This window comes from Canis lupus, chromosome 21, assembly GCF_003254725.2.
Source record: "Canis lupus dingo isolate Sandy chromosome 21, ASM325472v2, whole genome shotgun sequence".
Classification (NCBI taxonomy): Eukaryota; Metazoa; Chordata; class Mammalia; order Carnivora; family Canidae; genus Canis; species Canis lupus.
This window is the reverse complement of record NC_064263.1, coordinates 23438240-23452741: the sequence shown is the minus strand read 5'-3', so window position 1 is coordinate 23452741 and position 14502 is coordinate 23438240. Positions and strand designations below refer to the sequence as shown.

Below are 14502 nucleotides of genomic sequence, written 5' to 3'. Positions count from 1 at the left end.
ACACACTGGACAGACATGGTGCTGCCCTCAGGGAGCTTCCAGTTGGAGAGTGGTTCTCACTCAAAGAGGAACTACCATCAAAGGCACCTGCTCAGCACCTCCCACACATTATCAACTGCAATCCTGGGAGGAGGGTATTATCATCTCCATGGTATAATTAAGAGCTCAGAGAAGTGACTTGAGCTGCCCAGAGTGGCAGAGCTAACAGTGACATGCCAAGACCTGGACTCAGATCCAGTAAGACAGATAAAGGAAAGGGCGGGTTCCAACATGAACTTTAAGAAGACAGAAAAATATAGATATGTCTTATTTTTAATTCATTTTGTAGCCCCCAGCATTGGCCTGGGTAGAGGTTCAGAAACTGTGTGGAAGGAACAGAGTGGAGGGAGGAAGGAGGGGGAGGAGGAGGGAGAGGGTAGGGGGGGATAAAGGAGACTGGGAAAGGAGGGGGGGATGAAGGGAAGGGGAGGGACTACCACGAGGGAGGGAGGAGAGAGAGGGAGGAAGGAGGGAGGCACGTGCCTGATTTAATCACCTCCAGGCTAGGAAATCCCAACCCCCAATTCACAATACCAACATTTCCCTTTTCACAGACCGTGTCAGCTGTTTTCAGCACCAGCACCAGGAAGGAAGTGAGAAGAGGGAAAGAGTGCTTCTCCTTTGGGTCAGCAGCCCAGTGTTCACTTCCTCCAGGGAATCTTCCCTGACTCACACCCCCACCCAATCCTGGGCTCTGTTTGAGTACAACAGTCATGTGTGTCAAAAGTATGTATGCGTGTGTGTGCATGTGCATGTGGGGCTTGTACACTTGCTCCAAGTCCCTTCTCCAAACCCAGACGTCACCTGGCTAGGCCAGCCCTATCAGGAGCTGGGGGTCCAAAAGGTACCAGACACAGGTCTGCCCTCCAGCACAGGAAACTGACCTAGAATGTAATGGGCCATCACAGAAGCCTGCACGGTGCAAGGGAGCGTGCAGGAGGGCACTGACTGCCCAGGCAGGGAGCCCCCAGTCAACGGAAGGTGCCATGCCTAAGCATGCTGCAGCAGGTGCTTAGTACAACAGATCAGCTGAACCAACCGTGCTGAGGTTAGGTTCTACCTTCAAACATAAGGGAGATGCCACCAGTCGGAGGAAGAAGGCATTTCAGACAAAGAGGCTGCCTTGAACAAAGGCACAGTGGGAGAAAGGATGAAGACCGTGGAGGAATACCCAAAAGTCAGTACAGCCAGGGTGTTGGCTGTGTGGTGGGGAGAGCTGGGAAAGAAGTTTGCCATAGCCGGTGGAGGGCCTCCAACGCCCCTGGAGAATGTGGACTGTCCTACACGAAATGGGAGCAACTGGCCAGTATTTAAACCAGAGGAGAAAAACAGAGTCAGATGCGGATTTCAGAGTAAGAGAGTGGTTTTGGAGGTGTCTAGCCTGAGGAAAGGGAACAGCAGCCAGCAGATGACTGTAACAGTCCAGAGGGGGCTTGGCCTGAGCCAGTGGCAGTGGAATGGGGAGAAGAAATGCGCTCTGGTGATAGGGACACGTATCCATCACCATCAGGCTGGCTGCCCCCGGAAGGTTAGGGTTTAGGAGCTTGGCATACCCCTGCCCCCAAACACTCCAACAAAAGCTGGGGCTGGAGGGAGCCAGGTTGTTGTGTGGTGTGGGACAGGACTAGATCTGGGACTGGGGGTCATGGTTCTTTGGTTGAAAGTTCTTCCTACCAAAAAACACTTCACTTTTTTTTTTCCTGGCAAAATTGGCTGCAAAAGAGTGAATATCCAAGATGACCAGACTGTCTCAAGTATGCATGCAGAGTCCTTGCTGCTGCAGTCAGCCCTCTAAATGAGAAATGAATATGTGCATATTAACCACTCCATTATGCCATGTGATCATCTTTGTCATTTATAGGATATTAAAAAAATATCTTGCAAAGAAAAAGTTCTCCTTACGGAGTTTAAAAATGCTTCCAGGTTTCTTCTACTGCCCTGGGGCTATAAAGCCCCATAATACAATCATCCTGTTAATGTGCTGAGTGCTTTCATTAGCACAGATACAACAGAGAAAGAACGGAAACTTTATGCCCAGAGGCTGAAAAACCCCACACACACGCAGAGCTACTGGCAGAGGAAAGGTGAGAACCCCAGTCCACTGCTCTTCTCCACCATGCTGGCATGCAGCCCCTGGCCTCCCTATGTGTTCCCAGAGATGGCCCCCAGAGCTGCAGTGTCCCTACCTCCACTGCCACCCCACAGCCCCAAAGCTTACAGCTGTTTCTCACAAGACATAGTTTCCTATTCCATGCCCATCACTCATCTAGGAAGTCACCGGACCCTCTGCAGGGTCTCCTCCACTGGAGGAAAGCCTTTGCTCTGGTGGCCCTCTACCAGAAGAGACTTGGACAGACCCTCAAACCTTCTTGTTTCCAATGGTGGGTTTGCTGGACCTGGTGTCTTCTCATGTATCTGTCCCATTTCTCCTGTCCAGGCCCAAGCACTCACTGTGATGCCATGTGGCAGAGCTTTGACTTTCACCCTAAATTTTGTGTCCTCAAACAGTTTGCAGCCCTGCCTGGGTGGCTCAGTCATTTTAGCATCTGCCTTTGGCTCGGGTCATGATCTCAGGGTCCTGGGATCAAGCCCTATGTTGTTGGGGCTCCCTGCTCAGGAGGGAGTCGGCTTATGTCCCTCTCCCCCTCCGCTTGTGCGCCCTCTCTCTCTCTTTCTCTCTCTCTCCCAAATGAATAAAATCTTTTTATTTTATTTTATTTATTTATTCATGAGAGACACACACAGGCAGAGGGAGAAGCAGGCTCTCCGCAAGGAGACTGATGTGGGACTCTATCCTGGCCCTGAGTCAAAGGCAGACACTCAACCACTGAGCCACTCAGACGACCCCCAAATGAATAAAATCTTAAAAAAATTTTGTTGTTGCTGTTTAAAAACAGTCTGCAGCTGCAGCATACTTCTAAGTGACGACAGATGAAATGACAGTGTCTGACACTGTACCTGGTACACAGGACATCCTCAAGCATCTGATGAAGTGGGACGCCTGGGTGGCTCAGTGGTTGAACACCTGCCTCCAGCTCTGGGTGTGATCCGGGGTCCTGGGATCCAGCCCCATATCGAGCTCCCCCCTGGGGAGACTGCTTCTCCCTCTGCCTCTTTCTCTCTCTGTGTCTCTCATGAATAAAATAAATTAAATCTTTTTTTTTTTTTTTTTTTTAAGGATCTGATGAAGGAAGTCAGTCCTGGCTAAAAACATCTGTCACACATAGCACCAACACAAGCTTCACCTTTCTTTGGCTCACTTCAAACTCAGCATCCAAAGCCTGCTCCAGCACCCACCATCCCTTCTGAGGAGTTGCCTTTGACTCTTAGCCACTGGTCTTACTCTGCTCCCAGGAGAAAATAATCCACATTACCCACTTCTAGTACGTTGCAGTGATCTATTCCCAAAAGACAAGGCAGCACCAGGGCTGAGACTCACAGGTTTCCTCTTCGTGCCTCAGGGGCCCAGTCTCGGGCCTGAGATGTGGCAGGTACACAAGAAGTGTCTGTTCCCGGGTACCTTCTTCAGAGGACCGGGGTGGAGTACAGAAAGGGTACAAGCCAACCCTGTAAGCACCCAGCCCAGAGGAACCCCCGTGGTGTTCTCTGCCAGAAAGTTCCTACCACCCCAGCACTGGAGGGCTAGGCCTATGAGAAAGGGTCTCAGGTGGCAGACAGGGGCAGAGCTGCTCACGAAATCAGCTTCCCACGAGGTGAGATAGGCAGCTGGGATGGGCCAGGCAGTCTGGGGACATGTGCTGAGCAGAGGTCCGGGCCTGGCACTGCAAGTACTTGAGAAATGTTTGTGGAACAGAGTAGAACAAACTGAAAAATGCTGGCTATTTGTTCCTCTGGCTGCAAAGAGGCCAGGTCCCCTCTGGGGGCATTTCGCAGGCAAATTATCTCAGGACACAGCCTGTTTCCTCTAATGAGGGCTTCTCCCCTCTGCGGCTGGGCTCCCAGGAGTGTGGGAAGGGGGGCCGTGCACTGAGCCAGCATCAGCGGCCGCACTCCAGCAGCGCATACTGTTCTCCCCGCACGGTGTGGGCGGCAAGTACCACCACCCCAGGCAGGGGGCTGGTCACATTGACCTCTCAGGCCCAGGAATCCTGAGCAGAGCAGCTCCGGCCTCCTCCTGGGCCCCTCTGGGGAGGAAGAGAAAGAAGCCGAGAGTTGGGCTGTTATGTAACCAGCTTCCGTGGAGTCGAGGCCCTGGCATGTCACAGCCCAGCACTGCAGGGAGAGGCCGGGGGAGGGGGAGGCGGCTTTCTTCCCTCCTTTACTGCCTCTCCTCCAGACCTCGGCAGACCTCGGAGGCAGGAGGCAGAGGCCGCTTCCCAGCGCCTCAGCTCCCAGCAGACACTCCCGCTAGGGGTTAGGAACCAGGAAGGGCCTTGTCCTCGGAGTGTGTGACACAGTGGCCTGCTGGCTTCCCGGGCAGAAATCTGGCTCTGCACTCCACAGCTGCACCTGGGGGTGTGGGCTAAGGGAGGGAGGCCTGGGGCCCCCCACAAGGCTCACCCCGGCCCCTGGCTTCTGGCCCCCTCCAAATTCTCCCCACTTCCTCTTAGACAATCTGCTGCGGGGGGAGAGGCCAGAAGGCTGGGGGCTCAGGCTGCCCTGGCAGCACACTGCCCAGCCCCTCCCTGGCCCTGCATAATCTCACTTCCCTTTCCTGCCATCATCTGAACTTCTTCTCTGGCCCAGTGCAAACCCCCACCCCCGCATACTCAACTGTGTGCACAGCCCCTGGGACAGGACAGGAGGGAGGGGATGAGGGAAGCAGGGCAGCAGAGAGAAGAGCTGAGATCTGCTCCTGGTCTTGAATGACAGCGAGGGCTTCATCAAATCCTTACCCTCTGGGCCATATTATTATACCTACCACACAAATGAGAAACCTGACACCCAGAGAGCCTAAGACCCGTCCCAAGGTCATGCAGCTGATGTGCAATATTGCTGGACAGCAAAGATGCCCGAGGCTGTGTGACTCTTCCAGACTTCATGGCTCTACCTTTGGGGTGTTACTATCAGGAGACATTGTACAGCTCTCACCGGTCATCACTGAGGATGCTAGTTTGGGAGCCACGGATGGCCATGAAGACAGGGACAAGGCATGACAAAGGCCAAGAGCTTACTTGCTGCCACCCATAGTCTTCCCTTCTGATTAAACTATAGGCACTTGATCTCAGGCTGGATCATACCCATACATGGCCTGCCCCTTCTGGAAGACTGGGATGCTAGTGGCCAAGCTTCCCTGCACAGAGCACAGCCTGCTGTCTCTGCCCTCTTCCCTCCTTGCTGTGGAACTGTGAAGGAAAGGTCTTGGGGACCTCCTAGGCCAAAGCCCTTTCCCCTTCCTTCTTGACACATGGTAAAATGGAGGCCCAAAGAAGAAAAGTACCTTGGCCATGGTATCAGAGGGACAGTGAAGAAGTGGGGTCCCTGGATCCCAGGTCAGAGCCCCTGCCCTTGATTTATCTCACATAGGTGCTGTCCCAGATAGCACTCTCTCTCAATTGTCTGTCTGTCTGTCTGTCTCTCTCCCTGCTCCCCACCTCCTGCTTTCTTTTCCCAGGTCTGCTTACAGGCCCCATGCCTGAAGCCTCCTTCACAGCACCGCTCATCATTTCACACTCTTCTGAGCCCCACTACCCCCACCCTCTTCCTTCCACTCCTCGGGGCCAACGAGCAATTCTTGGGTGGTTTAATTAGCTGATCATGACCGCAGCCTGGTGGATCCAGTGCCCAGAACCCTGTCCCCAGTAATTAGGTGGGTTCTGAGTATTTGCCCAGTGGGAAGCCAATGGGGAGATCTCTCCAGCTGCATAAAGAGCTCCTTGATCACCCATGGGTCATTAGAAGCCCCTCCTCAGGCCAGGTCAAACCACACTGGATATACTGTAGCCAGACCCAGATGTCCATTCTACAGAGAGTCTCCGTACTTGCCCATGCCACAGTCCAGACCCAGGAAGGTTCAGGAAATGTCTGAGGATGGGGATGATGAATAGAACCCACACTCTGGGGGCCAGGAAGGGATGGCTCCATGGCTGGAGCGCTAATGGAAGAAGTAGGATTTGGACAAGCAGCGAGAAGCAAGGATGGCATCTAAACGTGGGGAGCAGCACAAGAAAAAGTAAGAAGGCTGGAATGAGCCACCAATTTCCATGCCAGATAGCTCTGCTTATCAGAAAACACATTTTCAGGACACCTGGGCGGCTCAGTGGTTGAGCATCTGCCTTTGGCTCAGGTTTGATCCTGGGGTCCTGGGATTGAGTCCTGCATCAGGCTCCCCACAGGGAGCTTATCCCTCCCTGCTTATCCCTCTGCCTGTGTCTCTGCCTCTCTCTCTCTCTCTGTCTCTCATGAATAAATAAATAAAATCTTTAAAAAAAAAATTCTCCTAGCAAGGTAAAGCCACTCATCCTATGACCTCAGCTCTTTGGGTCACACACAAAATCACTTTTAGATATTTCAAAATCAGCAAAGATGTCCCATTGTCCTCACCAACCACACTACACCCCCCCCCCCCCAAGTATATCTTTTCCCAGTGAAACACCTACAGCCAGCCTCCTTCACTGAACAAATATTATGGAGTTCGGTGCCATGCCAGGTCTGCACAGGGACAGGGACAAGAGACTCAGGGCAGGTGTCCTTGGTCTCACATGGAGGACATCAAGGAGTATGTAAATAACCAGTACACATTAGGGGGTGTAGGGGGAGTAGATCAGTGCCAAGAATGAGAGAGAGAAAGGGGGTGGGGAAAGAATGGCAGAAAAAAAAAAAAAAGTCAAAGGTACTTCGGGATCTGTGAGGACTTCCTGAAGGAGGCCATATATGATCCAGGCCTTGAAGGACAGACAGGAAGGGTACTGTGTTGGGTCAAGTCACCACCTGTGTACTAAGGATCAATGATATAACAGGCTTGTGCTGAGACCTTTGAAGCCTCAAGAGGGAATCAAACAGGGTCCCTCTCTGGAGGAGCTCACAGCCTGGTGAAGCAGCTAACCTCAAATAACACTGCCCTTGTGCCAGGGACTTGTCCATGAGCCTCAGCTATTTCAACTCAGTTAATCCTCGAGGCAACCTGCTGTGCCGGCACTATTACTGCCCCATTTTGCAGATGAGGGTGCTGTAGCAGAGAAAGGGTTAAACAGTAGGAGAAGTCACAGAGCTGGTAAGTGGCAGAGCTGGTATTTGAAACCTGGAAATCTGGTTCTTCCTAAATCCTACCCACTATACTAATCAGTCTATGCTAATCAGATCAGAGTGGGCTGAGGGCACAGTCCACAGTCACCCAGGCCCAGTTCCCCTGCAGTCTCGGTCCCCTGGCCTGTGACAGAGGCCTGAGCTTTGTCTTATCCCCCACTTCTGGCATCCCCTGGAAGAAAGGTCACCCCCAAACCTACTAGCAGAACATGGGAAAGGCATAACTCAGGGAGAGTTACCTCCTTGCACATGATGGGTGACTTGACTTCCATGGGGACACCAAGACCTAGAGAGTGTGAATGTTGTGCCCAAGGTCACAGAGCAATGATTAAGCATTAGAGCATACCCCTGGGACCCTCCTGAGATGGTACATCTCGGCCGTCTGCTCCCTCCCCTTCCCCCTGCCCTTTTGTCAAAACACATCCTTGCCCACTAATGGCACCAGAGAAGGGAGGAGGATGAAGCTGCAAACGAACCAGGAGGCCTAGCTGTCGAGCTGGAGGCCCACAGCCATAGGGACAGGCCCTCTGGCCTCATCCAGGCCCACAGCCATTCTGTTTCTGGACCCATGGGTGCATGTTGGAGAGAGAGGCCGTGCCACCCCTGAGTGCTCAGACCTTGAGTGAGGAGTAGGTCTCCTCCTGGCCTGACACCAGCCATACACCCCATCTCGTTCCAGGCTCTTCAGACCCACAAATGGATCCCTTTCCAAGTACAAGGAGGCCCCAGGGAATCAGCTGTGACCCCAGCCAGGCCCAGCCCCATCCTAGGCAGAGGGAAAGCCACTCAGTCGCTGTGGTGACTTTAGTCACACACAACTCCTGGACCTGTGTGGTCCAGTCCCTGGAGCCTGGCCTCATCTGGCACCAGGTCTCCTGAGAAGGAACAGGCAGTTCCTCTAAAGTAGACTAAAGATGGGGCCAGTCCCAGGAAGGAGGAGGCGTCTCCAGAGAGATGACCCTGCCAGGGCCCCTTGGGGAGGGAGGGAGGGGACTGGGACAACAGACTCCTTTGTTCCCCTCTCAAAAGCAGCCACCCTGTCCTGCCCCACCCCCTCTGTTGTACCCCAGCTACCAGGACTCAAGCCCCGCCTGGGGCAGGACCCATCCTGCACACAGGAGACAGAGAGGGTGCCTGAAACCATCAGAGATAATACCCATTCATACTGAGACATGCCCCACCTTCAGAAGCCTGCAGTCTGACGTGGGACACAGGGCTTCCTTCGGCAGAAGCCTGTCTGATGGAGGAGAAACTGGTTTCACTCCCAGGAACCCCATTCTGATAGGGATGGTACCTCCCTCTCCCTCAGAACTTCACAATCTGATGGAAGAAACCCCCCATTGCCCCACCCCCCACTGAAACTGGTCTAATGTCCCACATGGCTTTCACCCTCAGAATTCCCGAATATTAGGGAAGACCTAATATCAGCCTTTAGGATGCCCCTGGGCTGGGATCCCTGGGTGGCGCAGCGGTTTGGCGCCTGCCTTTGGCCCAGGGCGCGATCCTGGAGACCCGCGATCGAATCCCACGTCGGGCTCCCGGTGCATGGAGCCTGCTTCTTCCTCTGCTTGTGTCTCCGACTTTCTGTGTGTGTGTGTCTATCATAAATAAATAAAAATTAAAAAAAAAAAAAAAAAAAAAAAAAGGATGCCCCTGGGCTGAGAGCAGAGGCAAGAAGGAAGGATTCAGTCCAGTCAACAAATCTTTACCAGGCATCTCCAATGAATCAAACCCAGTGATGGATAAAGGACCCACAAACAGAAAACAGAAATAGCCCCAAACCACAAGGAGCTCACCAAATGGAGAATTAAAAAAAAAAAAAAAAAAAAAAAACACCTGCGGTACCAATAAATGTGTGAGAAACTGCCATGAAACGCACCCACCCAGCACCCAAGGCCTAGTTATCAGGGCAGCCGCATCCCTCAGCAGCCACACCCCACACACTCTTGTGCCTGCACCCACCGTCTGCCCTTTCTGTCTAGACAGCTTGCCCCAGGACCCAGCTTAGAAGACACTTCCTCTGGGAAGGCTTCCCCCAGGACACCCAGCCTGAATCAGATGTCCCTCTTTCAGGAGCCAGTGCAGACAACCTCCCCTATGACCAGCTCACATTTCTGCAATGTCCTCCCACCCCCAGCTGAGCTTGACCCCCCAGGTTCCCACACCCCCAGTTCCTAACACCCCAAGCCCAGGGCCTCACACTCTTCCTCCACTAGGCCCACCCCAGCTCCAAGCACAGAGAAAAACAGAGTTCTCCCCTCTCCCCTATAATCCCTTGCCACCCCATCAGAAGCCCTCTCACCAAGTCACCAGCTGCAGCCTTCTGGCTGACTCCCAGGAGCCTCACTCAGGCTGGGCCCCTCGTCCCCCTCAGGTATCAGTGCTCTCCAAGGCTCCAGCTGTCTCTAACTGTCCTCTGCACACACCATACCTCTTCCCTGCACCACAATACCCATGTTCCCCAAGGTAACCACCACTTCCAAACCCAAGACTCAAATCCCCACCTCCCTCCTCCATCCCTACCCCAGGACTCTGACCCTATTTATGCAGAAGCCTCCCTACATCTTCATCAACTTCCAGTCTGGCTCCCTGTCAAGCTGCCCCCTTCCTGCAGGCCTCAGAGAGATAGATGGTCAGCACAGTCACTCTAACAGTAGCAGAGGATGGCCTGGCTGAGGCCAGGGGGCCACTGGGTTGTGGTGACTCTCCATCTATTGGTATTCCATTGTCATAGCTCCGAGCTGTAACAAGCCCCCTGAACCCATGCCAGTGGAAAACTTCAGTCTCAGGCAAGGATGCCCAAACTTGGAAGGGAGAGAGCAGTGGAGAAGTCTGAAGCCCAGAAGCCAGCCTAGACTGGGGACCAGAGATGGTAAGTCAGATCTAACACTCCCACTTCCCAGCGAACCCCAGAAGCATCCCTGGACAAAGCCACAGGACTTCCCTAAATTCCAGCCAAGATAGGTCACCCAGAGTTTAACAGCCAAGAGAGATGACAGCCAAGGTTAAGAGGGTTGGTGATTATGCATCCCCATCACACCCACTCTCCTCCCCTCCAACAAAGAAACTGTCATAAACATCTGTAGGAAAGAGAATCCCATTCTATCCCACTGCCTCGCAGAAAGTCCCTCCTGTTACCTAACTCTGATCATTCGTGTCGGCAGTTTAGTTAAGGAAGAAAAGCAAGAACCAGAAGGGATGCACAACTTGAGGGGGGAGCTGCCAAGGAAGTGGGGGAGGCCAAACCATGTGGGCCATTCAGCCCTCTCCCTCTGGGTGAAGCACGGTGCAGCAGAGGGCTTTGTGAACACACAGGCTGCGTTCAGAAGCTTGTTGGCGGAATGGCAGCAGACAAATTACTTAATCTCTCCTAGTCTGTTTCCTCATCTGTAAAAGGGAATAAAAATCCCTCCATTAACAGGATCACTGGGAGAACCAAATGAGATCATGCATGTAAGTCTCCTGACACATACCAGACACCCGAGCAGTAGGGCTAATGGACACCACCTTCTCATTCATATTTCTCAGTTGCATCCTCTCCACAACCTTAGCTCAGATCCTACCTTCTCCCAGGCTCCTCCTGGGCCTCCTCACCAGTCCCCCTGCTTCTGCCCTATGGCCCCTGCCACTGCCAAAGGTGTTCCTCTGAAAGGGACATCTACTCCCATGCCTCCTCTCACCCTACCTGCTGAACCATGAACCACCACAGACTCTCCTTAGCCAGGAATGTCAGGTTGAGTAGCCTGTGTTTCTCTCTTGAGGCTCACTCATCATCATAAGCCCAACCTGCAGGCTGCACGGGGTGCTTCATGCCTCCGAGCCTTCGCACAGTCTGTACCCTTAGGCCAGGAACGACATCCCCAGGGTTACCACCCTGGCCTCCTCATCCTTCCAGATGAAGCTCCCGTAGCTCCAAAGCCACCTCCTTCCCACAAAAGCTTCCTTCACCATGCCCCCTGCTGGGACTGGGGTGTGGACTCCTTTTTAAGCCTCCCACAGCACATGTCACCCTGCAGTATAATCACCTGCTCTGCTCTAAATCCTTCCGGGACAGAGTGGGGCCCTTCTTCTCGGAAGCCCCAGCCCCCGACAGTCAACATTTGTTGAATGGATGTACGATTGCTCCCAGAGCACCTTGTTAGAGCAATCATCATACCACCTGCCCTGTAATTAATCCCATCCAAGCATTTGTCTCCTCCCCTTCTTCCCCCTGGACCCTGGGAGTTCCTAGACGACAGTGACAGCTTCTGACTCATTCTCATTTTCATATAGGGGGTGGGTCCAAGTGCAGAGATGGATGCCATGACTCCTGATCCTTAGAGTATTGGGTATTCGCAGTTTCCTCTTCTAGGTCAGAGAAAGTAGAAACCCATGGCCCACAGAATGAGGCAAGGTACAGCCCATTATTGATTTTGCCCTTCTCTTCCAAATTACTCAGGAAACCTGTCTGGAAGGAGGAGGGAGGCCTCCTGGGACTACAGGAGAGGGGAGAAGAGCAGGGCCACCATCCATTGAATGGACTTTAGCCAAGCCTGGGCTTCAGGCTTCAGGCAGCACCTCTTCCCCTTCCCCAGCAAATTCAATAAACACAAGAGAGCCTTGAAATTTTTTAGTATTGACAGCTCCAATTTACAGACAGGAAAACAAAGGCCCAGAAGGGTAAAGACAATTATCCAAGGTCCCCCAATGAGCTAGAGGCAAGCAGGGGGAGTTGTGGAAAAGATCCTAACCCCAAAGATAAGGTGTCTCCAACAGGTACCTAGCTGCTCACCGTGTCTCCATCTTGCTGACAACCTACGCCAGCCGTGGGGAGCAGGGACATCCCTCCTCAAGTCACAGAGAGGCAAACCAAGGCCCAAGAGGGGCTGAGTCACCCTGATGGCGAAGCAGAATAGGAGGAATAAAGAAGAGCAAGGGTTCCTAACTCTCACAAGGAGAAAAATCTAATCTCAATGGTCAGGAGGATCTTGGCTTTGGGGGACACAGACAGCAGAAGAGACAGTCACATATCCTCCTACTGAGAACAAAGACCAGGTCACAGTGCCGGCCAGCCAGCTGCAATGAGGACTAATCATCAAGGTGAATGCAGAGGCCTCATGATCTTCTGCAGCCTCCCCAACCAGCCTGGGCCTCCACACACAGAGCAGGGAACCCCACCTCGGCCTTTAACCCAGGGCCCATGCAGGCCTTCGTTAGTAGTGCCCACGGGCAAGCCACAGAGAAATGGCTCTGGGGCCAAGTGGGCTCTGGCCTCTGCCCTGCTTCTGACACCCCTTGACCTTAAGCAAGTCAGGTAACCTCTAACACTCTGGTTCCTCTTCTGGAAAACAGGAAGGGGAAAATTAACCTCCTTGAAGAGCTGTCAAGAAGATGGTGGGGAAGCAGTTTCTAAATTACCTCCAAGCCTCAGTTTTTTCTTCGGAAAAATGAAAATAATCTCTGGAGGATCTTTCTAATGCTGTTGAGAAAGAGTGTCAGATGGTAGTCAGTGTGAAATTGCTTTGTTGTGGTCACAAAACGTGATGACCACTAGGGTTACTTCTCCCTAATATCTGCTCCTTTGGGGAGGAAATAGGTCTTGCATATCTTTGATCCCCACACTATGCTTAGTACACAGCAGGCACTCAATACATAATTATTAGAAGCAAGAAGAGAGACAAGGAGGGTGGAGAGAGGGAAGAGAGGAGGGAGAAGCTTCTAGTATTACTTAAAGGAGTAGGCAAAGTGAAGGGGAACAGCTGGGGTGACAAACCAGAGTGCCTGTCTTGGTCTAGAGGGGCTGTCCCCAGGGGCTGCCCTGCCTCAGCTTCCTCCCCTGTTTTTGTCCCAGTTTTCTATCTCAGAGGCAAAGCCTCTCCCTTTCTGAGCCAGGGCAAGCTCCTAAGAAGATAGGAACCCCTTTCCCCACCCCAGCTTAAAACAGATCCTGGCCAGCCACCCCAGGCCTCTGGAGGTCAGAGGGAAAGGAAACAGAGTGGATGGGATGCATTTTTCCCAGGCTCCGGGGGGCCTGCCACCCTGTGTGATGTGGTTCCCCTTCTCGCCATGCAGGGACTGGAGAGAGTGTGTCAGCAGCCCCAGGGTCTGCAGGCTTGGGACCATGCGGTGCCAGTCTGTGTGGGTATTAGTCTGACACACGTGCCTGTGGAGGTCGGTGCTGGTGTGGTCTTGCAGACCCTGCGCTGAGGAGACATGTACCAGCATGAGCGTGTGAGGGTACGACTCAGAGGGTTTGTTACAGTGAGTGCAAGTGACACTGTATGTGTGCACTGGTGTAGGCCAACATGTGTGTGCCCACACGAAGGTGTGATAGAACTGATGTGTGCTGGAGTGTGACCTGTGTATGCCAACCTGACCGTCAGCAAGAATGTGCTCCCGAGTGTATACCAGTGAGTGTGTGACAGTATGTTATTGTACGTGATGAGCGTGTGGCAGTGAATGTCTGAGTGTGACAGCATGAGTGTGCCCGTGTGCCTCCATGAGCCTGTGTGCCATTGCCATTGTGTTAACCTGCCCCCTTGCGTCTCTGCGTCTGCTGGCCAGTACTGGGTGTCAGCAGCGAGGGAGTGTGTGTGTGTGTGTGTGTGTGAGAGTGTGTGTGAGTGTGTGTGAGTGTGTGTGAGCCCGAGGAGCTGCGAGCCGGATGGGGCGTCCGGGTCCTTGCTCTCGGTACCCCCACCCTCGGCCCACTGGCCCCGCGGCCCCGCCAGCGAGCACACGGGAGACCTGGGGCACCGGCGAGCTGCGTGCCGCGGAGCCAGGCGTCGGCGCTCCCGGGGTGACCGCCCGGAACCCCCGCCCGCGCCCTCACCCAGGTCGCCCCCGCGGGCACCGGGCCGGGCCGCCGCCGGCACTCACCGCGTCCCTTTGTCGCCCATGGTCCGCCGCGGCCGCAGGAGGTCCGAGGCGACAGCGCCCAGGCTGGAAAATCCCCGGCCGGCAGGAGGAGCGCGGGCCAGCCGGCTCCCGGCTCCCTGCTCCGCCTCCTCCGCTCCCGGCCGCCGCCGCCGCCGCCGCCGCCCCCGCCCCGGCCCGCCCGCCGCGCCGCACAGCGCCCGGGCCGCGGCCAGGGGCGTGGAGCAGTGCGGGAGGGTGCGTGTGCCTGCGCGTGTGCCTGCGCGTGCCTGCGTGTGCGCGGCCGCGCAGGGCGGCGGGCGCGCCAGGGCCCCGAGGTCGGCACGGGGGTCCCCACAGCCGTGCACCCCGCTGTGCGTGTGTGTGTGTGTGTGTGTGTGCGCTGTACGTGAGGGCGCACGC

General features: G+C 54.2%; 1 protein-coding gene across 3 annotated transcripts in view; it reads right to left on the bottom strand.

The window, feature by feature from the left end:
- ARRB1 (arrestin beta 1) overlaps nt 1–14260 on the bottom strand; it is a 77316-nt gene extending 63056 nt beyond the window's left edge. For 2 of the 3 annotated variants that reach the window (XM_025458984.3, XM_035704287.2), the window contains exon 1: nt 14104–14260. In XM_025458984.3, coding sequence (XP_025314769.1) covers nt 14104–14123 — 20 coding nt within the window. In that variant the 5' untranslated portion in view covers nt 14124–14260. The remainder of the gene's footprint in view (nt 1–14103) is intronic. The other variant, XM_035704285.2, reaches the window with a different exon arrangement.
- Between the last annotated feature and the right edge of the window lie 242 nt (nt 14261–14502).